Here is a 27703-nt window from a genome sequence, read left to right as displayed (position 1 = left end):
TCAAATATTTTTAATTAATTAATATTAAATAATAAAATAATTCTTTAAGGAAGAAAGTAAAAGTCCATGTGTACATGAACATGTTCATTTAATGTTTCTTTTTTCTTTTTTTTAGAGAGAGATTTTTGCTATTAGGGTGTGTGCACTTGCCAGAGAGACAGAAAAAACCAGAGATAGAAAGTGAGAAATCACACCTCAGGGGGAATGGACATATACATACACTTGCCTGGCATGAGTTTCAAGCCACCAAGTCTGGGACTCGACCCATGGTCTGCCATGTGGGAGTCCAGTGATACAGTCATTATGCCATTTGCTGGTCCCCAGTTAGTGTTTCTTTACATTTTAATTCTAGGCAGAACATTTGCTCACTTGAGAGATAAAGACAAAGAAAGAGAAAAAGCACTGTCCACTGGGGTCTGGTCATGCCATCCTCCTTTTTCTTTCATTTTTTCATCCTTTCAAGATTTTGGTCATGTGCCAGGCATGTTTTTCAAGCCACCAGAGCCAGAACTTGAACCTAAGTCTGTCATGTGGGATCTGACTCCTAGTGCACAGTGCTTAACCACTGTACCATGGGGCTAGTCCTACTAAATGTCTTAATTACAAAAAAAGAAAACAAAACAAAACAAAACTCTGTAAAGAATACAAATGTCCAGCAGTGTTTATTAAGAAATTCATTACCAGGGACCAGTGGGTGACATGGTGGTTAAAGGCACTGAACACTCCCACATGGCTGACCCTAGTTCAAGTCCCAGACCTGGTGGCTTCCTTTCTTACTTTCCCTCTCTTTCTTTCTGTGTGTTTTTGTGTTTGGTCAAATTAAAATAAATGAACAAATAAATTAAATGAAATAATTCTAAAAAAAGGTATTCATTACCTTAGGTCAAGTTCACAGCCTAGTGATTAAGGGAGCCTGACCCCACATGGCTGACCACGATTCAAGTCCCACCCCCAGTGGTTTCAGAAACACTCCAGATACATGTGTGTGTGACAGGACAGAGAAATAGCAGAGAAGGGATTGCAGCATGGACATACCCCACTGGGAGTTGCTTCTCTCTCTGTCTCTCTGAGCAGTGCACACACCCTCAGGCAATTTTTTTAAAAAAGTTAAGCCATCATTAAAAAAAAAATAAATTCATTGCCTTTAAATTACAAAGTATATAATACTAAGTATTTTTTAAAATTATTTATTCAATTTCATTCATTCATTCATTCCTTTTCATTTGGCCAGAGAGAGACACACACAGAGAGAGAGGGAAAGTGAGAAAGCAAGCCACCAGGTCCAGGACTCAAACCATGATCAGCCATGTGGGAGTGTCCAGCACCTTCACCACCACACCACCTGCTGGCCCCAATACTAAGTATTTTTTTACATGTGGCAAATATGTAAAAGTATGAATGAAAAGGAAGTGAAAGAGTATCCACCAATAAATAATTATAATGCTAATTTTGTGTAGGATATAGCAGGAATTTTTTCACCATTGTGTGTTAACTTTATAGAATATATATATATATTTAAAACTATAATGTTTGTAACATTTTGAAAGATTTTATCATCTGCTTTTATAATTTTAGGAAAACAGTAGTATGCCCCATCATTGACGTGATCAGTGACGATACTTTTGAGTACATGGCAGGCTCAGATATGACTTACGGTGGATTCAACTGGAAGCTGAATTTTCGCTGGTATCCTGTTCCCCAACGAGAGATGGACAGAAGGAAAGGGGATCGGACTCTTCCTGTCAGGTAAATAATTTGTCTAACCTTTTCTCTGAAGTGTTATTGGCAGAGGATCATGAAGCTTTTGGAACCACATTAGAAGGATTGTAAGTGTATTTTGAAGAACATGTGTGCCGTATACATAGTTAAATGCCATCTTTCACACTACCGGTATTTTAAAGATCAGGTTTTTCCTCTGATCATTGAATAAAATTAGAGATTTTGATTTATTCTATAAATCTAGTACACATGAGAAACAGCTATATGCATATGTTCTTTCATTCCTATGTGAGCATTTTGTAAATGTTTTAGTGAGATATGTGCTTTCAGTTGGTAAGGATAATATTTAACTTCAGCTGTCTCTAAATAATTGTGTCTGTATGTGCAAATATTACCCAAAACTGAGCTCTTGCAACATAGTATTTTAAATTCAGACTTCTACCATCTGGATGATAGTTACTGGCTGATAAGATTAAAAAAATGATATTTCAAACAAAATAATTAAGATTGACAAAGTGTAAAAAAGGACTTGCGTTAATGCATTTTTAATTTTTCTTTTGTTTTATACCTGGCCATATATAGATTTTTTTCCCCCAGAAAGGGAAATCTTCACATAGATTGGAACATGAAATTTGAGACTCTTGAGTTTTCTGGGGCATCCTAGGATTTATCCCATTTGTATCCACTTCTGCAGAGCAGCTTCCACATCAGGAGTCCACTGTTTCCTGTCCTGGACTTCTCGGGTCTCCTTCCTTTTGAACTCAAATCCAGTTCAGACAAAGCAGGAGAGTTTTCACTAGTTCTAGGCTCTTTGCTTTAGTCAGCCTGAGTCCTCACCAGTGCAAGGGACTGTATCTCTCTTTAGCTGTTAATTTCACCATCTAAGTCAGTGGTTCCTATGCATTTTGAAGATGATGGATTTCTTTGAAAATCTGATGGAAGCTGTGGGTCTTGTCTGGTGGGGAAAATGTACAGGTGCATACAGAAGATGGACATGCAAAACCCTCGGTCAGGAAATCCCTGTACTAAGTGATAACTTTGGACGTTGGCCCTTTCCCTGCGACTCCTAAGTTGTTTGAGATTTCTCATTCTTTTTCTCTTGTAAAACCAAATAAGTCTAAGCCTTTTTTGGAAATAACTCTTGTCACTGGAAAGACAAATGCCTCACCAAGACATGGGCTCAAGTACATCTTAGGGTTACACAGATAGCCAGTTCATCTTAAAGTGTAATCCTCGGGACCAGCAGTAAGCATAATAGCTATGTCGTTGGACTACCATGTAGTTGACCGTAGTTCAAGTCCCAGCCCCAGTGGCTTAAACTCACGCCAGGCGCGTGTGCATGGGTGCCCAAGATCCTGAGAGGAGAATGGAGGAGAAGGGATCTTGGCGTGGCTATCCCCCCCTGGGGGGGTGATTTCTCACTTTCTGTCTGTCTCTGTCTTTCTGGCGAGTGCACGTGCCCTATAGCAAAATCCTCTCCAAAAAAAAAAAAGAAAAAAAAAAAAAAAAAAAAAAAAAAGTGATCCCTTTAAATATCCTCAGACCTGGAACTGAGTTTTTTCTCTTGTAAAACCAAATAAGTCTAAGCCTTTTTTGGAAATAACTCTTGTCACTGGAAAGACAAATGCCTCACCAAGACATGGGCTCAAGTACATCTTAGGGTTACACAGATAGCCAGTTCATCTTAAAGTGTAATCCTCGGGACCAGCAGTAAGCATAATAGCTATGTCGTTGGACTACCATGTAGTTGACCGTAGTTCAAGTCCCAGCCCCAGTGGCTTAAACTCACGCCAGGCGCGTGTGCATGGGTGCCCAAGATCCTGAGAGGAGAATGGAGGAGAAGGGATCTTGGCGTGGCTATCCCCCCCTGGGGGGGTGATTTCTCACTTTCTGTCTGTCTCTGTCTTTCTGGCGAGTGCACGTGCCCTATAGCAAAATCCTCTCCAAAAAAAAAAAAAGAAAAGAAAAGAAAGAAAGAAAGAAATGTGATCCTTATAATATCCTCAGTACCTGGAACTGAGTTGTTTCCTGCTGCTTTGAATCCATGTTTCCTTCATACTCACTCTGAAAATTATTCACTTATTTAAATCCTCCTTCATTATCTTATTTGTGTTTAATCCCACCTATGAGTAAGTCTTCACAAAAGTTTATGGAACATTACTACGCAAAGAATTTAGAAATTCTTCACATCAAAATAAACTTGTGCTAACTTGTTAAACATGTCTGAACAGATGTACTTTAAGGCGCTAAAAAGGATAAGACATCAGTTAGAAAAGAGGCCTTATCAGTGCTAGCTGAATTCTGTTGAAATTGAAGCAAGAACAAACAAATTTATGGTGAAACTTAGGTAGAAGAATGGTGAAATCATAGACACTTTAGAAAAAGTTTATGGGGACAGTGTGCCAAGTGGATACAAATGGGTAACTCATTTTAAGAAAGGATAAGATGATTGGGATGGGGACCAACAGTTGGTGTAATAGCTTTGTCGATGGACTTGCATGTAGTCGACTGCAGTTTGAGCCCTGGGCTTGGTGGCTTAAACTCATGCCAGGAGCATGTGTGTGCATGCCCAAGATCCCAAAAGGAGAGTGGAGAAGTGATTTCAGCGTGGCCATGCCCCCTGGGGGGTGATTCCTCGCTTTCTGTCTCTTTCTGGCAAGCGCACATGCCGTATAGCAAAAAAAATTTAAAAAACACTCTCAAAAAAAAAAAAAAAAAAAGATAATGGGAACAACAAGTCGGCATGGTTACGTTGCTGGACTCCCACATGGCTGACTATGGTTTGAGTCCCAGACCTGGAGGCTTGAATGTCATGCCAGACGCGTGTGCGTGCATGCCCAGAATCGCAAGAGGAGAAAGGAGGTGAAGGGATTGCAGCATGGCCATCCTCCCTGGAGGGTGATTTCTTCCTTCTGTTCCCCTTTCTGTCTTGCTGGTGAGCACACATGTCCTATAGCAAAGATCTTTCTAGAAACAAGGAATAAGATGATATTAAAGATGAGGCCCACAGTGGCAGACCATCCACATCAATTCATGAGAAAAATAAAAAATCACCTTTTTTGTGCCCTATTCAAAGAGGACCAATGGTTAACAAAAGAAACAATAACCAACACCATAGACATCTCAGCTGATTGACTTTACACAGTTCTGACTGAAAATTAAAGTTGAGCAGAGTTCCTGCTTAGTGCTTGCCAGTATTTCTCCCACACCAGCTACAGAACATAGCAGAGCTTCCAGTGGAATTTTTCAACAAGGGGAATCCAGATTCTGATGCATTCTTTGAAGAGTTATAGGGGATAACACTTGGCTTTACCGGTACGATCCTGAAGTCAAAGCACAGTCAAACCAATGGCTACCAAGAGGTGGAAGTGGTCCTGGGCCATACAAAGCAAAAACGCTGGCTAAGAACAAAGGTCATGGCAGCAATTTTTTGAGATGCTCAAGGCATTTTGCTTGCTGACTTTTTAAAGGGCCAGGGCATGATAACATCTGTTTGTGAGAGTGTTTCGAGAATGTTTGCCAAAGCTTTAACAAGAAAACACCCTAGAAAGCTTTACCTGAGAGTCTTTCTCAAGTATAACAACAGTCTTGCTTGTTCCTCTCACTAAACAGGCAGTTTTATGAGTTTCAGTGGGAAATTATTAGATATCCACCCTACACTACCCATCTGGCTAATTCTGCCTGTGTGTGTGTGTGTGTGTGTGTGCTTCCTAATCTTAAAAAAATAAATCTTTGAAGTACCAATTTTTCTTCAGTTAATAATGTACAAAAGACTGGACTTACATGGTTAAATTCCTAAGACCTTTGGTTTTTTTTAGGGATAGACTAAATGGTTAGTATTATTGCTTAAAAAATGTCTTAAACTTGAAAAGCTTATGTGGAAAAGCCAAGTTTACATGTTATATTTTTATCTTTTTTGTATTTTTATATTAATTCCACTTGTCCACAAACTTTTTAAAGATCCCTGTTTTCCTACCCTTTCTGTACATCTTGACTGTGTTTTGATGAATTGGGCTCCACTATTGCAGAAAAGATACCACATGTGGTGAGAATGACCATCCACTTTACAAAGAATATATTGGTTTTATTCTATCCATCATCTCTCCCTTCTTTAAAGGTTCTTAGTAGGTACAGGGATTTAGCCTTGTTATTTTCATCCTGTTAAATCAAATGCCTTTACAGTACTGCCCACCTCTAGAACTGCATGTCATCTCTAACCTGACCAAGTGGATTAAGATAGTCAAATATTTATATGACCAGGAACTTTATATTGCTAAGAACAAAGGACATGGATACACATTCAGGTAGGAGTACATGGAATAGCTTCAATTTAAGGAGTTTGAGGTGGAAACCCAGTCAGAACCTAAGGGTCAATAACAATAGGAGGCGCTCTTAGGACTGTAGCAGAGAGGGCTGTCTGGCAGAAGCTGTGACAGTGGGTCCCATACATCATGACCGTGGGGCAGGGGATGTCTGAAGACCCAACAACAAAGTCCTGGGAGCCTAGGAAAGTTTCTGAAGATTGTGAGAACAATATTTATTCTGTCATTGTGAGCAGTTATAAAACTACTTTTTAAAACAAAAACTGTAATTTTTAAGTGTTCAAATTAATGATATAATGTTATAATTGAATTTCAGGACACCTACAATGGCAGGAGGCCTTTTTTCAATAGACAGAGATTACTTTCAGGAAATTGGAACATATGATGCTGGAATGGATATTTGGGGAGGAGAAAACCTAGAAATTTCCTTTAGGGTAAGTTCCCTTTGGAAAAAAAAAAAAACAAAAAACACTTTATTTAACCTCAAGTATAGATGTACTTTGATTATTCATACTAAATAAAAAATAGAAACTGAGTTCAATATGATTTGAATCTGACTTCAGAGCCTTTGGTCCATAACAAGTTTGGTGGTACTATTAAGGATTTATTTCTGAACTATTTAAGCAAACAATTTAGTTATCTTAATAATCTAGCTATAAAACGTACATAAGATTCCCTAACAGTTTGTAATTTCCACTATTGGCAAGGAAGTAATTTAAGCTCTAAAAAACAAAAATAACATGTAGTTTGTATATGCTACTCTGGTACTTAACCGCTAAAAACTAACTTCACATTCTATAATGGGCTTTTTCCTTCTGGTATAAAAATTATTCTGTAAAGCCTAGTCACTTTGCCAGCTTTATATTTTTCAGTAAAAAGGAAATGGCAGGGCCAAACTAGATGGCATAGTGGATAAGGTGACTGGATTCCATATGACAGACTGCACAGTTGACTCTTGAACCCTACAACTTAAAAATCACAGTCAGGCACGTATGTGTGTGTTCTGCAAATTCCGAGGGAATGGAGAAGAAGGGATTGTGGTGTGGTAATCCCTGGGGGGTGGGGGCGGGGAGCATACTTTCTCACTTTCCCTCTCCCTCCCCGCCTCAGCAAGCACATGCCCTATAGTAATTTTGTTTTTAAAGGAAAGTATATTCTGAAATGGACTGGATCTAAATTAATTGAACTCAGTCAACATTATATAAAAATCTCGCCTTTCATGGTCACTGAAATAAAAATATTTAGATGACATATATTTTTTGCAAATAATCATTTTGTTTCCCTTTTTTTTTTTAATTGTCAGAGGACATGTGACATGGAGAGGAGCTCTCCAGGAAGAGAGGTGGGGAGAGAGAAAGAGAGAAAAAAAGAGAAAAAGAGAGTGAACCCCCCTGCCCCTGCCCAGTGATAAATGGTCATACTACAATCCTTTTCTCCATTTCTTCATTCATCAGGATTTTGGACACACCCACACATGCACATATGCCCAGGGTGTTTTTTAAGCCCCTGGGGGCTGGGATTTAAACCACAGTCAGCCATGTGGGATCTCACTCCTTTAACTGCAGTACTAAGGGGCCAGCCTCACGATACCAGTTTAGGGTGCATAGCTTATTATAGTAGTGACAACCACTCTGATAGTACACTGAAATCTGAACCAGTGAGCTCACTTTCTTCCCAGTGAATTACTTTGAACTCTTAAAAAAGTGAGGATAGGGCTCTAGATCTTCTTGCGGTCCTTCCCAGCTCTAACGCTTTATGATCCTGGGAAACTTGGAAGGGAAATATTGAATATGTAACAAAAATGAAAACTTTTTAAGACGTGATTTTAATTATAGATAGTTATGTAATTTTTTTTTTTTGAGAGGTTTTTGCTATAGGGTGCATGCACTCGCCAGACAGAGACAAAGAGATAGAAAACGAGAAATTACCCCCCAGGGGGGATGGCCATGCCGCAATCCCTTCTCCTCCATTCTCCTCTCGGGATCTTGGGCACGCACGCACATGCGCCCGGTGTGAATTTAAGCCACCGGGTCCGGGACTCGAACCGCGGTAGACTACGTGAGAGGCCAACGACATAGCCATTACGCTAACTGCTGGTCCCAATAGTTATGTAATTTTTAACTTAGAAGGAGGGAATATATTTTGAAAGGAACTGAAGGAGTTTATTAAATTCAGGATGTGACTTGACCTTTCTTCCCCCCCCTTTTTGTTCTCATTATTCTCACCAAAGAAATCATGATGGATCCGGTTTAGATGCTGATTCTGTTTATCATACAAGCTATGACACACGTTTGGAAAGGGGAAAACAGATAACAATCTGTCTGGATACTGCAGTGGCCGGTTTTTTCTTTGTTTAAGTATGGGCCACATCAATAAACACAGTACATGCACACACAGGCATCATGGCCTGCTTTAGAACAGTTCTGTTCTTGATGCTGTCTCTTCTGGATGTAGCCTTTAATGGAGGTTAGCCTGGAGGTTAGCCTTTACATTAATCTCCGATTTTTGGTTTGATTAGAACCCAAAAGCAGAGAAATGGCCCCTGAGGAAGCACTGGCTTTGTAACTGTACAATAGGAACCTCACTGTATCTCCTTGACTCTAAGATTCTAACTGTGGGACTCCACAGGTGTCAGCATTTTTTTTTAACTATCTTATATGGTCATCTTTGCTGCTGTTTTCAGATTTGGTAGCATGGAGGTACTTTGCAAGGTTTTCACCAGCAACTAAAGTTCTGCCGTTTAAGTTTAAATAAAAACCAAACACCTATTCAGCTGAAAAGAAAACTGCCATGGGAAGACTCACGAACTTCTTGGCTAGCCAACAGTGTTTTATATGGTCTTCTTTGCTGCTGTTCTCAGATTTGGCAGTGTGGAGGAACTTTGGAAATTGTTACGTGCTCACATGTTGGACATGTGTTTCGGAAAGCGACACCATACACGTTTCCAGGAGGCACAGGGCAGATTATCAATAAAAACAACAGACGGCTTGCAGAAGTATGGATGGATGAATTCAAGAATTTCTTCTATATAATTTCCCCAGGTTAGCTTACACTGTGTAAGAAATACAAAGCTATATTGTTCTTGTCCCTGATCCTAATGGGGAGGTAAAAAGGGTAGAAGTGAAATTCTGAGCAGAAGTGAATACTTCCAAAGTCACTGTTAGAAACAAATGGAATCTCTATCTTTATAGAAAACGCTTGGCGGAATTCATGGTAGAACCTTTGGCAAATAATACCAAATTATCCAAGCCAGTACTACTAGTCTTATGTGTTAACCATGTTCCCTTTTTTTTTGGTTTTTGATGGAATTACAGCATTTGACAGTTATCCCTGTGAGGTTTCGCCTTGGTAATTTTAGGCATTTTGCTAGCCTGTGTGACGTTTTCTGGATTCTAGGCTTCTTTATCCAACTTGCTACATTCTCCCTAAGCAGACCTCAGTGCCATCATACAAGGCTTCTGTCAAACTGTCAAGCGTCACCAGGCCAGTGCAGAGCCCTGTGACATCCGTTAAGGGTCATCTCTCTAGGAGCTTCCCCCTGCTGTTCAGAGTTTTGTGGGAGCAGTCATTCTCTCAGCTGTCAACCTGCCTGACATTGCTATTCCATCCTCATTTTTCAGCTACTGTAAGACTGTCGGGTGGCAGTGTACACAGTTCTGTGAGTTGTGTGAGAGACCTGGCTGGAAACATTGTTCTATTGAATATCTGAGCAAAATAAATCTTGATTTTTTTTTTTGTTTTTGCCTTAACATATTTTAATGTTTTCCGACCCCATATAACTTAAATTTGTATATAATATTATCAGCATGTATTTTGTTCTTACACAAATTGGTTTTCCTTTGAAAAATTAAAACACATCTTTATAGCTTTGTCTTGCTTTACAGTTATGATACATGATTTGGATAGTCAAATATCACCTGAGTGATACCGCTGTTTTCAGTTATCTGGCTGTTTAGATTCTATATGTAAATGAATGTGCATAATCTGAAAAAAAAAAAACACTAGAAATTCAGAATCATTCTTTCTTTCAACAGGTGTTACAAAGGTAGATTATGGCGATATATCATCAAGACTCGGTCTTAGACACAAACTACAATGCAAACCTTTCTCTTGGTATCTAGAGAATATTTATCCTGATTCCCAAATTCCACGTCACTATTTCTCATTGGGAGAGGTAAAAAAATATATATGTACATATATATTATGTGTGGTTATAATGTTCTTCTTTATATAAAAAAAAAAGTAGTGGTTAAATTTCAAGCATGGATGTACTTTTATATTAAAATTATATAATCTCAGGGCTGACTGGTGGCATGGTAGTTAAGGACCCTGGACTCCCATGTGGCTGACCACGATTTGGGTCCTGGACCTGGTGGCTTGCTTTTTCACTTTCTCTTTCTCTCACTCTGTCCCTCTCTGGCCAAATTAAAATAAATCAATAAATGAATAAAGTTAAATAAAATAATTCTTTTTAAAAATTACATAACCTCAGGGACCAGCAGTTGGCATAATGGCTATGTCATTGGACTTCCATGTAGTTGACTGTGGTTCAAGTCCTGGACCGGTGGCTTCAACTCACGCTGGGCACGTATGCATGCATGCCCAAGATCCCGAGAGGAGAAGGAATTACAGTGTGGCCATCCCCCTGGGGGATGATTTCTCGCTTTCTGTCTCTCTTTCTGTCTCTGTCTTTCTGGCGAGCGTATGCACCCTATAGCAAAAACGTCTCCACAAAAAAAAAAAAAAAAAAAAGAAAAGAAAAATTACATAACCTCGAGTGTGGGAAACTTTTTGTTAGTTAACAGGGACTACATTATAATTTAAAATCTTATTAGGTTTTTATTATGTTAGATTTTATTGAAACAAGACTACATTATCTCTACCCTTTCACAGTTGGATTCTTATAATATAGTAGTATCTTTATGATGCTTATTATTTTCACAAACTACCTTATTTGGTTAAGACCATATACTCTTAAAGCTAATGTCCTAGTGTTAATTAGCCTGATCAAATCTTGAGAAATGTCAGAGTCAAGATAAATTCAGGCCCAGCTGTGGTGGTGCAGGCAGTAGGGCGCTGTGGTACAATATTGGAGCCACATGGAAAGGGCTTAAGTCAAGATCCCATGCCAGGTGTGCCTGTGGACATATCCTGATCTTGGCTGGGTAGAAGGTTGGGTGGGGATCATGGGAAAGGTAAGTCCCGGCAAGGGTGTATATGTGCGTGTGTGTGTGTGTGTGTGTGTGTGTGTGTGTGTCTCTGTCTGTGTGTGTCTCTCTCTCAGCAAACTTTTTTAAATAAGTTATGATGGGGCCAGCTCTATGGCCTGGCATTTGAGGCAGCCAAATCCCACATGCCTGACTACACAGTTTGAGTTCCAAACCTAAAAGCTCCAGAATTATGCTGGCTATGTGTGCATGCATGCCCCAAATCCTGAAAAGAGGGAGAGAGAGGGGAGAAGGAATGGGAAATAAGCATTCCCCATAGAGGATGCTTTCTTTACTCGCCCTCTGGCAGGTGCACGTGCCCTCTAACCAAAATTAAAAAGTCAAGATAAATTGAAAGAACTGAAAAGAGTACTTTAAAAAACCATTCATAATAAATTGTATTTCTGGCACACATTTATTTTCCTTTGGGAGTTTTAAATCTTGGTTTGGGCAGAGAGGTTGGCAAGACTGATGATAAGTGTATTTGTTTCTGGTGCTACCCTTAGATATTTCTCTTAGAATTCAGCAACAAATTTTCTTGAGACCTAAAATAATACAAATTAATTATAACTTAATTTGTATTAATTAATTATAAGCATATAATTTGAATATAGCCTTTTATTGCTCTGGGTGCCCTTACTGTAGTATCTGGATATTAAGAGAGAGACTTTTTTTGAGAGAGATTTTTGCGATGGGTGCTTGTGCTTGCAGGAGAGAGAGAGACAGAGATTAAAGGTGAGAAATCACCCCCCATAGTGGGCCACACGACAGTCTCTTCTCCTCTGTTTTCCTCGGGATTTGGGGCACATGTACACACACACCTCGTGTGAGTTTTAAGCTGCTGGGTCCAGGATTCGAACTATGGTCAGCCATGTGGGAGTCCAGCGCCTTAACCACTATTCCACCTTCTGGCCCTGAATCTTACATTTTTACCATCTGGTATAACTACCAGTCACAAGAAACTCTTCCTTGTGTTTTACCTTATTCCTAGAATGTCAATAGCCGTCTATTCGATTACTCTTCTAAACCTCTGTTCTATGGGTTGGAATCCAAATCAATCCCCTGAAGGCCAGGGGTTTCAATTTTTTTCTTAATCTGAAATATTTAATCTCTAAGCTAAAATTCTCCCAGAAGTCGGAATTATTCTCTCTGTTGGAAAAAGACAACTATCTTTATCTTAAGCTTTAGTAAATCCATATTCTCAAAAAAAAAAAAAAATGATATTCTCACTTTTCTTTCCTATTGAGTTCTCAGTTATCATTCTTATATTTTTGTTGTTGTGGTTACCCTAGGAATAATTACATCCTTGAATAATTACAGTCTACCCTTGAATAATTACAGTCTATCCTTGAATAATTACAGTCTACCCTAAGTTTTGTACTTTGACCAGTTTGCAATTTAACTAATTTTTTCCCCTTTGGTTTTTTTAGAGCACAAGTATTGGGCTGCTAAAGTCCTACATGGAAGTAGTATGTTTCCCTCTCTTTTTTATTACAGAATAATATTCCAGATGATTAGACCATAAATATTCTAAAAAAATAATCTAACTCCCCAAGAGTCTTCTTTCTTTCTCTCTCTCTCTCTTTTTTTTTTTTTTAAAGGTTTTTGCCATAGAGCATGTGTGTTCACCGGAGACAGAGAGGGAAAGTGCACCCCAGAGGGGATGGCCACTCTGCAATCCCTTCTCTACTATTTTCCTCTTGGGGTTTTGGGCGCACACATGGCTGGTGTGAGTTTCAAGCCACTGGGTCCAGGATTCAGCCATGGCCTGCCATGTGGGAGTCCAGTGCCTTAACCACCATTTGGGGCCTGTTTGCCCCAAATCCCTTTTAAGAGCAAGGGATTGATTTTCAGCATAGCCCAGAAGTAGACTGTAAGTCAGTTTGGCTGCTTTATGACCACCATTTTTTTTAAGAGATGTTTTTGCTGTAGGGCATGTGTGCTCACCAGAGAGACCGAGAAGCAGAAAGCGAGAAATCACCCCCCCCCAGGGGGAATGGCCCTGCCCTATCTCCTCTCCTCCGTACTCCTCCCAAGATATTGGGCACACACACACACGCACCCGGCATGAGTTTTAAGCTGCTGAGTCTGGAACTTGAACAGCAAATGGTTAACTACGTGTGAGTCCAGTGATGTAACCATTATGCCATCTGCTGGTCTCATGACCACTATTTTCTAACAGTCTCGCAAACAATATAAGAAAGCACATTTCTTACAGTAAAGAATTTTGTCTTAGAGAGTCAGGATATAAAATACATTTCTTGCGATGAGTTGCAGTTGAATAAATTTGAAAGTCACTTTCTCTGAAAGGGTAGCTGACAGTTCTCTGAACAGTCTTGAGTTTGTGTTTCTAGAGTTTAGTCACTTCCAGATGTGTGTATTAGTTGTATTAATACGGCTTCTGTAGCCCCTTCATTCCACCTTTCTAGTATAGACTCAGCTTTTTCTATATCCCATGCCTTCTTCCCCAAAGAACACAGGACTTCTCCCTTGTTCTAATGCCGTTATTACTACTTCTCTCACCCTCTCAAACTCCTTGGAATCTGGGGGAATTTGACTCAACTCCCAAGTCAAAAATTGTATTTTAGTGGTAGCTATACACTCCTGAGTTGCTGCTTCACAAGGGAAGGGGTTGAAGAATTGTTGCTAGGTCTATGGTTAAGGAAGTCTACAGTTACTGTGTACCTACTATGTGTCAGTCTCTGAGGGCCTCAGTATTATCTCATTTATAGCTTGCACAAACCCAAGAGAGGAAGAGAGAGAGATTTTTATCCCTGTTTACCGATGATAATATTGAGGTGCCTCTAGCAGCATTTCCTAATTCCTGTATTCTAAAGAATACTGATGTCTAAGTATATCCCAAGCTGGCGAGTTACAAAGGCAAAGTACTAGGGGAAAGCAGGTGGATGTTTTGGCCTGAAATGTTTGGGAAGTGCTGTTTTTTATATTTTATGTCCTCCTATATCACCATCCCCTGCACTTACCAACAGTCAAGGTGTATTAGGTTTTAAGAAGTCTTTCAATAAAGAGACCTTTCTAATTCATTTAACTTAGTATTTTCCCCAACATAGTAGGTCACAACCTCCCCCCCTTTTTTTAGTGGTATATGTGTCAGTACCTTGCAGTACCAGATACTGCTCTTCAGATCATGGTTTAGGAACTCACTGTCTTAGAGTAAATAATCTGCCCAGGGTACTCAGGAGTATGGCCCAGTCTGTATTTCTCTTCAGCCTAAGCTCTTACCCCAGGGGACACTTTGAAAGTGTGATAGTTTCCCCTGGCCAGGGAAAGTCACAGGTTATTGTTCAAACATTGGACAGTTCCGGTTCTAATGGCCCCCTCCTTCCTGATGTTTTTCCTGTCTGTCCGTGTCAGCCTGCAGTTGTTTGGGTTTGGCTCAATGTGTATCTGCCTGTGGAAGGAAAGAAGTATTTGTAAGCCAGAAACAAGTTTTTACAAAGGGACCACTCACCTACCACCCCCCTTTGAAATCATGTAGATTCCCTAAGACTTCTGCTTGTCTCCAGAAAGTAGGAACCAAATTTGGGCATTTCCGTGTGACATTCACAGGCTGTTTGAGGATGGGATAACATGGGTTTCTTAGCACACTGCATGCCCTTCCCCATCACTGACAAGGAGCTCCTTCAAGAAGACTTCCACTGAGCGTCAGCATCTAGACCTGCATATCCAGTGTGGTGGCCACACGCCACATTAAATTTAAACTAAACAGAATTTAAAATACAGTTCTGCAGTCACACAGCATCGTTTAAAGTGCTCAGTAACCACCTGTGGTGAGCAGCCACCGGATTAGACAACACACATGGAGAGTTCACATCATCACAAAGTTCTCTCAGCTAATGCTGGGAACACTGACACAAATAGCTAACATAGGAAGTTTTCCATCTGCCTGTGTCATGCACTGGTACCATCTTCAGCAGGTTTCTCTGTGCCCAGATCCTAAACTGGGTGTCAGTATTGGCTGGATAGGCCCAGTGTTTCTAAAACTCATAACTGATGTATACCCTCCATAAATCTCTTTACTGTTGTTCTGTATGTAGTTCTCTTCCTGCTAGGTAAAGAAGAACAGCAAGAACATGGTACTCAGGAGTATCTGCTTCAACCAGGAGAAGTTCTCTGCTTCCTCATATCAAATCAGACTTCTGGTTTAAGGGTCTCTGATAATTGAGAGTCTCAGTTGTAATGAGACATCCTGATGATTATAGAATACATTACCATGCAGAGGGGTATCGCTCTCTTTCCGTGGTAGTCCTAGCTGTGACTACAAATGTGAGTGAACTAGAAGGAGTTGGTAGTGCAATAAGACCACTGAGCAGTGCACAATATGTACACCGAAAAATGGGGTAAAATCCTCTAAAGACTCAGAGAATCCAGAAAGAAGCTAGCTCATCTATTTCTGAGATTGAACTTCAAAATAACCCATAACTTGTCAGAAGGTTCCCACTTTTCCTAGAAGTTCAGCAAAGGAGTCATTTGTGTAGAACATCTTTACATTAGTTAGTGTTAAATTCTTGACTGTTTTCTTTCTTCACCCTATAACATGCCTGTGTTTTACATTACCCTGTATTTTTCAAATCTGGTTTCAAATATTTCCTCCCCCACCCCCCCGAATTATTTATTTAATTATTTATTTTTATTTCCCATTAATATTTTTAAAATTTGCCCAGTGAGAGACAGAGGAAGGGAAAGTGGGAAAGCAAGTCATCAGTTCTGAGACTCAAACCATGGCCAGCCATGTGGAAATCCAGCGCCTTAACCAACACACCACTTGCCAGCGCCTCAAAGTGTCAGATTTTGAATAGTAGCTATTTCACTCCATTATTAACATTAAAAAAAAAGTGTATGTTGCCACCATTTCTGCCTTCCTCCTCTTATTAGAAATCTAGTAATTAGGATTAGCAGATGACCTAATGGTTATATTGCTGGACTCCCACATAGTCGACTGTAGTTCAAATCCCAGTCCCGGCAGCTTAAAACTCATGCTGGGTGCATGTGTGTGCATACCCAAAATCCTGAGAGGAGAATGAAGGAGAAGGGATTGCAGCATGGCCATCCCCCCTGGGGGAGTGGGTGGGTGATTTCTTGCTTTATGTCTCTCTGTCTCTGATGAGCACATGCCCCTACTACAAAAACCTCTCTAAGAAAGAAAGAAAGAAAGAAAGAAAGAAAGAAAGAGAGAGAGAGAGAAAGAAAGAAAGAAAGAAAGAAAACTAGTAATTTTAGTGAGTCAGCAGGTGGCATAGTGTTTAGGGTGCTGGATCCCATATGGCCAGCTTCACATTTCAAGTCCTGGATGTGGCAGCTTGAAAAACACACTGGGCATATGTGCTTGCATGCCCCAGATCCCAAGAGGAGAATGGAGGACAAGGGATTGTGATATGGCTATCCTCTCTGGAGGATGATTTCTCACTTTCTCTCTCTGTCTCTCTCTAGCACGCGCATATGCCCTATGGCAAAAAAATATTTTGAAAAAGAAAGAAAAAGAAAAACTTAGTAATTGGTTACATAGCCTTAAAACTATATGGAATTACAATTTTGGATACTTGATTCAGCATCCCTAGAAATTATGTTTGTTTGTTCCTAATATTTTCCTTCTTCAAAAGCTCTTCATACTTAACTCACACCAAATAAACACATTAGATGATCTTCTGTTTCTTCAACCCTAAAGGACAAAATTGTTTGCCAAACTTATCTCTAGTCTTCCTGGTTTATATGTTCTTGAGAAAGCATCTTATAGGTGAGGTAATCTACATGTATTCCTACAAAGAAAAGAAGAAGAATATTTTCCTAAAACTGTATCTTCTCCAGGCGACCAGTGTGTAAGAGAACTCCTCTGGGAAGCAGACATTCTGTTAGCTAAAAGAAGCCCCAAGGAGTGTTTTCTGCCCTCTTCTGTCTAGCCCACTCAGGAACTAAGATATGACTAGTTTCCCTTTTACAGCAGTCTAACCTATGGGTACCTCTCTGTGCCCTTTAGAGGACTACCACCTGGTCCCAGCAGAGGCGCAACTCAGGCCCTGACCACCCATCTTGGCTGGACCTCACTGATCTCATCTTGTTGATGCAGGTTCATTGTTCCTCACCCAACTAGCCGATAGGATACAGGGGTGTCCAATCCCTAGAGAAACTCCACTTTCAACATCTAGTGAGCAGTAAGAACCCCAAGGAATAGAGGCTCAGATCTGAAGTGAGAGAACAACCTGAAATTAGTCATAGGAATTTGTAAGGATGCAGTAAGCTGCTCTATGCAAATTTCATGGAGCAGTGCCTGGCACAGACTGAGCAGACTTTTTGGCTATAATTTATTACTGACAGCACTTGTGGAAACAATTTTTTTAATTGCCAGAGGGTGTGTACACTAGCCAGAGAAAGAGAGAAACCCATCAGGATTCGGGACACGTGTGTCTGTTACTCAAGCCACTTGAAGTGGGATTCGAACCATGGTTAGCCATGTGGGATCCAGTCTTCCCTGTACAGTACTTAACTGCTATGCTACAGGACTGGCCCAAAATTTTTCTTTTTAAATTTGTTTTTGGTAAAAGATAGGTAATTATTTAACCAAATGGATATTGCATATATGAGAAAAAGAAGCCAAAAATAACATTTTTTCTACTCTAGTCATTCTTATGTTTTGTTTGTTTTGTTTTTGATTTGCTTTGTTGTATACAACCTTGCTGGAGAGAGGGAGAGAGAGATTGAGAAGGAAAGTAAGAATGGACCCCCAAAGGAGATGGCCACACTGCTCTTCCATGAGCAAGAGAGAGAGACAGAAACATGGGCACCGCAGCAGTCTTCATGCTGTGATCCACATCTACACCAGCCCAGGATCATAAGCAAATGCGTGCCTTGCATATTAAGGGAGGTTTTCCAACCTTCTAGGTGGACCTAGAACCGCTCATGTGGGTCGTCCTCACAGAGCGTGACGTTACCCCTACAAAAGAAAGAAAGAAAGAAAGAAAGAAAGAAAGAAAGAAAGAAAGAAAGAGAGAGAGAGAGAGAGAAAGAAAGAAAGAAAGAAAGAAAACTAGTAATTTTAGTGAGTCAGCAGGTGGCATAGTGTTTAGGGTGCTGGATCCCATATGGCCAGCTTCACATTTCAAGTCCTGGATGTGGCAGCTTGAAAAACACACTGGGCATATGTGCTTGCATGCCCCAGATCCCAAGAGGAGAATGGAGGACAAGGGATTGTGATATGGCTATCCTCTCTGGAGGATGATTTCTCACTTTCTCTCTCTGTCTCTCTCTAGCACGCGCATATGCCCTATGGCAAAAAAATATTTTGAAAAAGAAAGAAAAAGAAAAACTTAGTAATTGGTTACATAGCCTTAAAACTATATGGAATTACAATTTTGGATACTTGATTCAGCATCCCTAGAAATTATGTTTGTTTGTTCCTAATATTTTCCTTCTTCAAAAGCTCTTCATACTTAACTCACACCAAATAAACACATTAGATGATCTTCTGTTTCTTCAACCCTAAAGGACAAAATTGTTTGCCAAACTTATCTCTAGTCTTCCTGGTTTATATGTTCTTGAGAAAGCATCTTATAGGTGAGGTAATCTACATGTATTCCTACAAAGAAAAGAAGAAGAATATTTTCCTAAAACTGTATCTTCTCCAGGCGACCAGTGTGTAAGAGAACTCCTCTGGGAAGCAGACATTCTGTTAGCTAAAAGAAGCCCCAAGGAGTGTTTTCTGCCCTCTTCTGTCTAGCCCACTCAGGAACTAAGATATGACTAGTTTCCCTTTTACAGCAGTCTAACCTATGGGTACCTCTCTGTGCCCTTTAGAGGACTACCACCTGGTCCCAGCAGAGGCGCAACTCAGGCCCTGACCACCCATCTTGGCTGGACCTCACTGATCTCATCTTGTTGATGCAGGTTCATTGTTCCTCACCCAACTAGCCGATAGGATACAGTGGTGTCCAATCCCTAGAGAAACTCCACTTTCAACATCTAGTGAGCAGTAAGAACCCCAAGGAATAGAGGCTCAGATCTGAAGTGAGAGAACAACCTGAAATTAGTCATAGGAATTTGTAAGGATGCAGTAAGCTGCTCTATGCAAATTTCATGGAGCAGTGCCTGGCACAGACTGAGCAGACTTTTTGGCTATAATTTATTACTGACAGCACTTGTGGAAACAATTTTTTTAATTGCCAGAGGGTGTGTACACTAGCCAGAGAAAGAGAGAAACCCATCAGGATTCGGGACACGTGTGTCTGTTACTCAAGCCACTTGAAGTGGGATTCGAACCATGGTTAGCCATGTGGGATCCAGTCTTCCCTGTACAGTACTTAACTGCTATGCTACAGGACTGGCCCAAAATTTTTCTTTTTAAATTTGTTTTTGGTAAAAGATAGGTAATTATTTAACCAAATGGATATTGCATATATGAGAAAAAGAAGCCAAAAATAACATTTTTTCTACTCTAGTCATTCTTATGTTTTGTTTGTTTTGTTTTTGATTTGCTTTGTTGTATACAACCTTGCTGGAGAGAGGGAGAGAGAGATTGAGAAGGAAAGTAAGAATGGACCCCCAAAGGAGATGGCCACACTGCTCTTCCATGAGCAAGAGAGAGAGACAGAAACATGGGCACCGCAGCAGTCTTCATGCTGTGATCCACATCTACACCAGCCCAGGATCATAAGCAAATGCGTGCCTTGCATATTAAGGGAGGTTTTCCAACCTTCTAGGTGGACCTAGAACCGCTCATGTGGGTCGTCCTCACAGAGCGTGACGTTACCCCTACACCACCATAGGAGCCCCTGTGGCATTTTACCACTTTTCTTCAGCCATGTCTACATTTGTATTTGGAAGGGGAAACAGAACTGGAGAGTTTGTGTATTTTATCAGAAGAACAAGGAAATGATTGTTTTATATGAATATACGAACTACTTGTCACAATCTGATCTAAATTGTTTTTCAAGTAAGACAGCTGTCATCACCAAGTATCGATCACCCACTGAAGTGTAGGAAGGTGTGCTTTATACAAATCTGTATTTTACTGAAACCTTTTTGTGCAGTGTATCTATGAAGCAATAAGTTTCCAAAGTAAAATAATGGATAGAAAAGATGTGAATTATGTGGTGAAAGGATGAACTCCTGAACATCAATTTAATGTATTGGATCCAGATTAAAGAAAAAAAAAATGACCCTAGGATATCCACCTTTAATAATTGGACACGTAGCGAGATTACTAATAAAAATAGAGATATTAGGAAGATAGGAGAAAATTTTTGAGGAATGATAATAAAATTTGTTTCAGGTAGCAGTTCTCAAGGTCAGGCCTGGGTGGTAGGACACATTAAAATATTAGGATGAGGAAATATTAGTGTAAAAAACATTGAAAAATCCTATCTTGAGTGGACTGAGCTTGATATTTTGGTGGAATAATCGGGTAGAGGTGTTAAGGGGACAGGGCAGATTATCAGTGCCGTGGACCAACTTGTGCTGGCATTATCCCCAGTTACTGATGTCAGAGTGTTTGGACAACTTGAATTTGAACCTGATTCTCTTATGTCAAAACCCCAGTTCTTATTCTGGCTGCCTGGGAAGAACACAGTTTTTTAATGCCTCTGCCCTTGTGCCTTTATAAAGAAAATGAATCTAGACTTGTAACATGTTCAAATAATATGCAGACTGTATATTTATTTATAAAGATAAATGACTTACACTTTTGTTTTTACTCCCACTTTAATATACTTTCTTTTTTTTCTGTCTACATGACATGACAGATGAGTGGTTACATCACTAATTACAATCCATTGGAATAGATTTAAAACTTTCAGATGTCTATTAATCTTACCCTCTGCTTTAAAATTGTAACAATTCAGAGGAAACAGTATCAGGGCATCCCTTGAAATAGTCCTGCTAATTGTGATGACTGATTTAAATTCCATTGACGTAATTAGCAGGTATCTAGTGGAAAAGTGGAATTCGCACTGCACCATGCTTAGGCTTCCAGTTAAGCCAATGTTCTACCTTTGACTAGAACATACCCACCTTATGCCTCCTAAAATGTCTTCATAGTATAATTACCGAAAGTTGTTAATACTTCCTTGTATTAAGCTGTTACATTGCGGTAAATTATCCAAAGTAGAACTCACTGAACTAAATACAAATTCTAAAGGAACAACTTGGAAAAATGAAATAAGAATGTAAAGGATTTCTCCCCTTAAACACAGAAATGACATAAACAGTTCATAAAAGCGTTTTAGCCCATAGAACATAGGTAGTCACACAGCGACTCCCTCCTTCTCCCAGTCCGTAACCTTAACCTGGAGAGTTCGAGGTCATTGCGGGTAGTACCGGCAAAAGTTGGGTTGCTTTTGTTTGGCTCCGTCTTAGTGTATCTGTATGTGTGTCCATTTGTCTAATTAATCTCTGTAACTCCTGACATCGCCATTATTTATTGTCTTATAGATACGAAACGTGGAAACAAATCAGTGTCTAGATAACATGGCTAGAAAAGAGAACGAGAAAGTCGGCATTTTTAATTGCCATGGTATGGGAGGTAATCAGGTGAGTATCTTAGTAAACATTTCAAAGGACCATGTTCAGATTTGTTTTTACTTTGTCCTTTCAATCCCCTGACATTTAAGCAATATTTTTCTGCCCTTAGATAAAATCCTTTAGGTGAAAGGAGCCTTCCATTTGATTTTTTTTTAATGAACCATTTATAAAAGGCCCCTTGTGAGACTGTTTACGTTTTGAAACACACTGTTTGTTTTGCCCTTTAGGATGACAGTTCTTGATGGTAAACTCAGTGTTCCCAGAGCACTCACTGGCATTCTGCTTTCCTCCGTGTTAATTTAGAGGAAGCTTTCTGAGTTTTTATTCTCCGTTACTTTAGAAAAGTGTAAAAAGCATGACTCATGAAATTTTGTTTTTCCTGCCAGATTAGGGGACATCTAAAACACTGACTAGTTGCTTTTTACCATTGAAGCCTGTATGTTTGCATTTTGGTCTTCCAGGTTTTCTCGTACACTGCCAACAAAGAAATTAGGACAGACGACCTTTGCTTGGATGTTTCCAAACTTAATGGCCCAGTCACCATGCTCAAATGCCACCACCTAAAAGGCAACCAGCTTTGGGAGTACGACCCAGTGGTACGTTACCCCCGTGGCCTATGGGAATGAAATTATGGTGTCATTGGATATATTTATTAACTTCATAGCTAAGGGAATGAATTCTTGTGCAGTTTGAATATGGATAACACTATTCTTACACTCTAAAAATCTAGTAGGAAAAATGAGTTACACGAGTCCCTGGGTGCTGTGGTTACTCAGTAGCCACTCTTCCTGCCGTGTGGCCTCAAGTCACGCTTGGGAAAAATGGAGCGGAAGGCAGGCTTTTTCATTACTGAGGTAAACGTTTAGGTAAACAATAAATTGTAATTACTAAAATTCTCTGACTTAGGACTTTTCAATCATGTATTACACAACTTTTTCTATTTTATCTTTGCTTTTCTCTGGAGCCTCTCTCACCAACAACCTTAAATCATGCCCACAGAGAGGAATTTGTTTAATCACAGTGTGTCGGGTAAACCTCTCTCCTCCTCGTATCTGGATAACCTCTGCGCTTGTGCTTTTGCTCTGTGATTCCAGAACAGCACGGAGCATCTTCAGTAACACTCCCCACAGGCATGGCCATCCTGTGGTGCCTTTTGTTTCTTTCTCTTCTTGAGAATTTGAGTGCGCACACACACACACACACACACACACACACACACACACACACAGCTGGCATATTTTTTAAACCACCAGGTCCAAGACTTGAGTCTCACAGTCAGACACGTGGGATCCAGCTGCCTCACCCTCCATACCTTCTGCTGGCCCTTCTGGTTCCTTTTCTTAGCTTACAAGCACAACTAGTGACAGCTTCCTTCCTTGAGTCAGGAGAAACTTTAGTTCCTACTTTATTTTCTTCATCCATCTTAATTTTCTCCTGCTTTGCACAACAAAGAATGAATGGCCACCACTCCAGCATCTGCTCCTCCAGCCCGACTCTCCCCTTGGCCTGACTCTGTAGAAACAACTCCTGAGGGCATAGCCGGGAACATCCCAGTCTTTCAGTGTTACTGTTCCAGCTTCATAAAGTTTTGTCTCTGGAGTCTAGGGCACTACGTTATAGTGCTGCTCCTTGGCACGCACTCTCTCTCTCTCTCTCGCTCTGTGAGTGTGTGTGTGTGCGTTCTTGGTTCACTCTGCTGCTTCAGACCCTGGTCTACTATACTCACCCATCTGTTATAACCTGGATACACAGGTACTTTCCATTTTATGTCTCGGATCACACTTGACCCTCTGCCCACCAAATTTACACATTCTTTGTTTTCCTAAGAGTTATTTTACTTAACTTTATTTATTTATTATAATTTGACCAGAGAGGAATAGAGAGAGAGAGCGGGGAGGGCAGGGGGAAAGTGAGAAAGCAAGCCGTCAGGTCTTAAATTCGAACTGTGGTCAGCCACGTGGATATCCAGCATCCTTAACCACCACGCCACCTGTTGACCCCAAATTCTACCCTTCTTTTTTTTTAAGGAATTATTTATTTAATGTTATTTATTATTTTTCAGTTTTCTATAGAGCACACACGCCCACCAGAGAGAGACATACAGAGGGGGCTGGGAGCAGTGAGAAAGCAAGGCACCAGGTCCAGGACTTGAACCATGGTTGGCCATGTGGAAGTCTAGCACCTTAACCACCACACTATCTGCTATTGCCTCTACCCATTAACCTTAACCACCACACTATCTGCTATCCCCTCTACCCAATCTTTTTAATTATTTTATTTATTATTATTATAATTCAATTTGACCAGAGAGAAAGAGAGGGAGAGTAAAAAGCAAGTTACCAGGTCTGGGACTCAAACTGCCATCAGCCATGTGGGAGTTCAGTATATCTATCAGTCTTTTCTTCATTATTAGATTATTAGGTCCTATAGAATACAGACCATGTTTTCTAAGTCCTGGGACTATCTTCATGGTGTCAGGCTATAGTCAAAATGATATTAAATATGGTGATAGCTCAATTAATAAGGCCATTAGAAATGACCTGAATGCTCTGTTCTGAAGCTTTCCATGGTGTATGCTGCTGTTAAACTGGGTGTGACTGCCCCATCCATGGCAGGATGTATAGCATTCTTGGTCAGTAAGTGCCCATGATACCCCACAGGCATTGTGACAGCAAAACTGTTTTCAAAATGAAAAAGCCTTTCACTTCCCAGTTCATTGGAAAATGACAGTGTACTAATTCAGCAATAAAAAACTTATTTATAGTAACTTAAGCAAATAGGGATTTATTTTCTTATGTAAGTCTGGAGGTGAGTGGATTTATGACACAGTAATGTCAGGGATAGCATTGCTGTAATATTTTTGGCTTTTCCTTGTGGCCATAAGATGGCTGCTATCACTTTTGCTATTCTGTCCCAATTCAAGACAGAAAGAGAAGAGGTGGGGAGACATGACCTTACCACATGTGTAACTCTTTATGAGGTAACCCAAAGTTTTTCCTGGAACCCCCTTAGCAGGTTCTACTTATGTCTTATGGGCTAGAACCTCATCCCTTAGTGATTCCCTGCTGCAAGGGACCTGGGAGGCTAGAAAAGCAAGCATTTGCTTTTATTGTCTTTACAGTAAGTGCTTGGTGCCGGGAGATAGGGGTTGGAAATGCCTGTTGGCTAGCCAGCCTACAGTCAGCCACAACAGATGTTCCCGAAGTAAGTGTTTAGAAATGTAAGGGACCAGCAGTTAGCATAATGGCTATGTCGCTGGACTCCCATGTAGTCTACTGCGGTTTGAGTCCCGGACCCGGTGGCTTAAACTCATGCCAGGCACGTGTGTGTGCGTGTCCAAGATCCCGAGAGGAGAATGGAGGAGAAGGGATTGCAGTGTGGCCATCCGCCCTGGGGGGTGATTTCTCGCTTTCTGTCTTCTGTCTCTCTCTCTAGGTCTGTCTGGTGACAGCATGCACCCTATAGCAAAAGCCTCTCCAAAAAAAAAAAAAGGAAATGTAAGATACTGGGGCCAGAGAGTGGCACAGCAATAAAACCCAATGCTTCCCAGATGGGAAGATTCAGGGTTCATGTACAGACCTCTCCCTGAATCTGCCTGTCATGCCATGTGTCCATGTTTTGGTTCTGCCTAAGATTGGAGGTGGGTTCTAGCGTCAGAGCCTTGTTGGAGGGGTCTCTCTCTCTCTCTCTCTCATACACACATACACACACACACACACACACACACACACACTCATGGAAGAAATTTTTAAAAATAAATAAATATAGAGACCAGCAGATGGTGTAATGGTTGCCTCGCTGGATTCCCAGGTAGTCAACCATGGTTCGAGTCCTGGACCCAGTAGCTTAAAACTCACACTGGGCATGTATGTGTGTACATGCCCAAAATCCTGAGAGGAGAATGGAGGAGAAGGGACTGTGGCATGGACATTCCCCCAGGGAGTGATTGCTCACTTTTTGTCTCTCTGTCTCTCTGGTAAATACATCCACCCTATAGCAAAAATCTCTCTCAAAAAAGGGGGGGAAGGGGCGGCAGGTAGGATGGTGGTTTAGGGCCCTGGACTCCCATATGGCCAACCGTGGTTCAAGTCCCAGACCTGGTAGCTTGCTTTCTCACTTTCCCTCTCTCTCACTCTGTCTCTCACTAGTCAAATTAAAACCAATAAATAAATAAATAATGAAGTTAAATAAAATAATTCTTTAAGAAAAAAAAAAAGAAAAGAAATGTAGGGGCCAGCAGATGGTGTGGTAGTTTAAGCCTCTGGACTCCCACTTGGCCTACTGTAGTTCAAGCCCCAGACCCTGCAGCTTGAAAGTCACACAAACGCATGTGCATGCATGCCCAAGATCTCTAGAGGAAAATAGAGAAGAAGGAATTGTGGTGTGGCCATCCCTTCTGGGGGAGTGGTTTCTTACTTTCCTTCTCTCTGCTTCTCTCTGGAGTGTGCATGTGCCCTATTGAAAAAAAAAAAATCTTAAGAAATATGTATAAAAAGCTAGAGCTGGTTTGGAACATTCAGAAAGAACCAGCCATGAATGTAAAGTTTTAAAACTTGTGGATCACTTAGCTAGGTTTTCTCCCCGAGATAAAATGGTTTATCCCAGAAGCAGACTCTTAAGATAAAGTTTAGTGTTCAGGATGTTTACTACGGAACACCTTTTGGATCAATGCCTGTGCAAGGAAAAGGGAGAAGGAAAAAGTGGGTCAAGGGAGAATTCAAGCCGCAGTGTAGGTCCCATGACCTGAGCTGTCTGCTCTGCACAGGGAGCTCTGGAGGTGAGTGGCCCCTTAGAATTGTCCTGTCTTGGTCCATTGAAACATAACAGTCTGGGAAAATAAGATACTTTTGTTAGTAACCTAAAACCTCCACCTAGAATCATGGACTCTGATTTCAAAGGAGCCCTAGAAATAAAACCTAAGACATTGTTTTATATGAGTAGAAAGTGAAGCCCAGAATGGAAACGAATTACCCAAGGTCACGAAGCAGATAAGTACGGTAACTAGATTTCAGACCTGGATTTTTTTTTTTTTCAATGCTAGATAGAGAGAGAGAGAGAGAGAGAGAGAGAGAGAGAGCAAGCACCCCCTACAGGACCTGGTCACACTGCAATCCTCTTTCCTCAATCCTTCCTTCCCATCAGAGTCCTGGGCACATGTGCACACACACCTGGAGTATGTTTCAAGTCACTAAGAGCCACGATTTAAATTATGGTCCATCATGTGGTATCCAGCTCCTACCAAATACTGTTTAGCCACTGCATTCAAGGCCAGACCGGGAAACCTGGAATTCTTGATCCATAATTCTTTGCTGAATATCATATTATCTTCAGTTAAATTTGTGTATTCAACTATCATTAAGTTTTGTGTATATTATATATTGTACAAAATTTATAATGTAACACCAGGCTCATTTGTTTTGACTACCTGTAGCTGTCCTTTCTGGAATAAGATAAAGATGCAGCCCTGGTGACAGCTAGAGAGTAGGGATGGGAAATGGGCAAATTATTCTAGGTTCAGGTGTACTTTATACAATGATTAATTACCGTTTTATCCTCTTCAAAAGTTACAGTTAGATATTGGTCACTCACCTCTTGAAGGACAGGGATTCTGCCCTGACATTGGTCAGTTAAATACTTAACATGCAGCAATAATCTATGTCTTTTTAATATAAGAAAAGAATTATCTTATTTAACTTTATTTATTTATTTACTTATTTATTTATTTTATTTTGACCAGAAGAGACAGAATGAGAGAGAGAGAGAGAAGGAGGGAGGAAGGGAAGGAGGAAGGGAGGGAGGGAACGTGAGAAAGCAAGCTGCCAGGTTTGGGGCTTAAACCATGGTTGGCCATGTGGGAGTCCAGTGCCCCCAACTACCACACCACCTGCTGGCCCCAATATATGCTTTTTTTTTTTTTTTTTTTTT

General features: G+C 40.5%; 1 protein-coding gene across 1 annotated transcript in view; it reads left to right on the top strand.

Moving 5' to 3' along the window:
• GALNT1 (polypeptide N-acetylgalactosaminyltransferase 1) overlaps nucleotides 1-27703 on the top strand; it is a 90953-nt gene that overhangs the window by 55965 nt on the left and 7285 nt on the right. Inside the window, exons 6-11 of the mRNA XM_006150525.3 lie at nucleotides 1576-1746; nucleotides 6358-6475; nucleotides 8902-9082; nucleotides 10076-10215; nucleotides 21689-21787; nucleotides 22240-22374. Of these exons, the coding sequence (XP_006150587.1) occupies nucleotides 1576-1746; nucleotides 6358-6475; nucleotides 8902-9082; nucleotides 10076-10215; nucleotides 21689-21787; nucleotides 22240-22374 (844 nt within the window). The remainder of the gene's footprint in view (nucleotides 1-1575; nucleotides 1747-6357; nucleotides 6476-8901; nucleotides 9083-10075; nucleotides 10216-21688; nucleotides 21788-22239; nucleotides 22375-27703) is intronic.

Source organism: Tupaia chinensis, unplaced genomic scaffold, assembly GCF_000334495.1.
Source record: "Tupaia chinensis unplaced genomic scaffold, TupChi_1.0 Scaffold000290_1, whole genome shotgun sequence".
Classification (NCBI taxonomy): Eukaryota; Metazoa; Chordata; class Mammalia; order Scandentia; family Tupaiidae; genus Tupaia; species Tupaia belangeri.
The sequence above is the reverse complement of the archived record's forward strand: the minus strand, read 5'-3'. Positions and strand labels throughout refer to the sequence as shown.